Raw genomic sequence first — 1,516 nt, 5'->3', positions numbered from 1 at the left:
TCATATTCGCAGTCAATAGCCGCGCAGCCTGCCGCTGTTTTGTTTATGGCAGATTTGCATTTGTTCTCCTTCGTATTTTGTTCCTTCGCGTGGATTTCAGTGCCTTTGGTTGTATGAGGGTTGTTGACTATTTTTAATGTGTTGTATAAAGAATATGCCCGCTTCCTAAGGGCGGTGAGCCTGCGAAGTGTGTGTTGCCGTTCAATTTTTGTCGCTTGCAGTTCTTGTAGCGTGTTGGCCGCTTGGTCTAAGTGCCGGTACCAGCTTATCTTATTCTGTGCCCCGTCTTCGGCAGGCGGTAGTTGCTCTGTATAGTCGACGGATGCGACGTTTGCCTGTCCGCCGCAGCTTCCGGCGCTGTGCGGAGTGCCCAGCACAATTGCGTCCTTGCCTCCGCCTGTGTGGCTTCTGAGCTTGGCGTCGAAATTCGCTAGGGCTGCCCTGATTGTTTGCGCCGACAGTTTTGGCTTGACTAGTGTCTTACATTTGCTGACTAGTCCGTTTATGTTTGTTGCCGTTGCTGAAGCTTGCCAGTTGTTGCTGTTGTCAGGGCCTACGGTGTGTCCGCACATTTGCTTGTTGGTTGCGCTATCGTTGATGCATAGGGAGGCTAGGTCTCCTCGGATTGAGGTTCCGGCCTTCTGGTGTGTACAATCTGTTGACAGAGTTGCCGTCGCTGTCCATTTGTCATCGTAGTTTTCACCTGTGGCCGTGGTTCCTGCCCCGTACAGCGCCTCCTTGAGTATCGAGGTCAGTGCCGCGCCGAGTTTTTGTTTTAGTTGCGAGTGCTGACTGTCGTAACTGCTTATAACTTCGGCTGATTCTGCTGCCAGGTCGTGCAGCTGCCGTTGAACCCGCCGTCCTTCAGGCGTTTCTTGGATCGCTGGCACAAGTTTGTGCTTGTCTCCTGTTTTCTCAGCGGCGCTTTCGCTTTTCAGAGTTGCTTTGAGCTGCTTGAATGTTTGGTAGTCCTTGAGGCACCTGACCATTGAGTCGTCGCTCTTGCAGGCTGGTTCCGGTTCAGGGTCTGGTTGGTCGGGGGCCGGAAAAGCTGCCTGCCATGTTGCCTGTGAGGCGCTCATGTTTAACATTTCAATTTCCTGCTTTTCGTTGGGATCTATCGTTGGCAGCGTTGTTGCGTCTGCAGACAGGTCTGCTATCGCCGCTAGGTGACACAATGCCCTGAATTCGGCTGCGTTTAGGCCGTCGCCTGCCGCCGCTTGCCCTGTGCGTGGCATAGAAACGGTGACGAGTAGCGTGACCGCCAGGGTTTGGTATCGGAATAAAACGCTACTCGCTGTTATGCCTTCATGCTGTGTATTGCTTGTTACTGTCTGCATTGTCTGTGTTTGACACTAGGTCTTACCTTCTTGTTTTTTTTTAAAAGCTGGTGCGGCATTTCTGGAGTGTTTTTTTTTCGCGTGGGGCAGCTATGTTCTGTCTTTTTTATCTCTTCTTTTTGAGTTCTTATTATATCTGTAGGCAATTACAGATTGAAGATTTGAGTTACTTTTGC

General features: G+C 50.9%; 1 protein-coding gene across 1 annotated transcript in view; it reads right to left on the bottom strand.

Moving 5' to 3' along the window:
• Positions 1–1,340, bottom strand: part of TEOVI_000363300 (Trypanosomal VSG domain containing protein, putative) — a gene marked incomplete at both ends in the record, with an annotated part of 1,371 nt that extends 31 nt beyond the window's left edge. The window contains one exon of the mRNA XM_067226516.1: positions 1–1,340. Coding sequence (XP_067082617.1) covers positions 1–1,340 — 1,340 coding nt within the window.
• Positions 1,341–1,516: the final 176 nt, after the last annotated feature.

This window comes from Trypanosoma equiperdum, assembly GCF_001457755.1.
Source record: "Trypanosoma equiperdum strain OVI genome assembly, contig: ctg_773, whole genome shotgun sequence".
Taxonomy (NCBI): domain Eukaryota; phylum Euglenozoa; class Kinetoplastea; order Trypanosomatida; family Trypanosomatidae; genus Trypanosoma; species Trypanosoma equiperdum.
The sequence above is the reverse complement of the archived record's forward strand: the minus strand, read 5'-3'. Positions and strand labels throughout refer to the sequence as shown.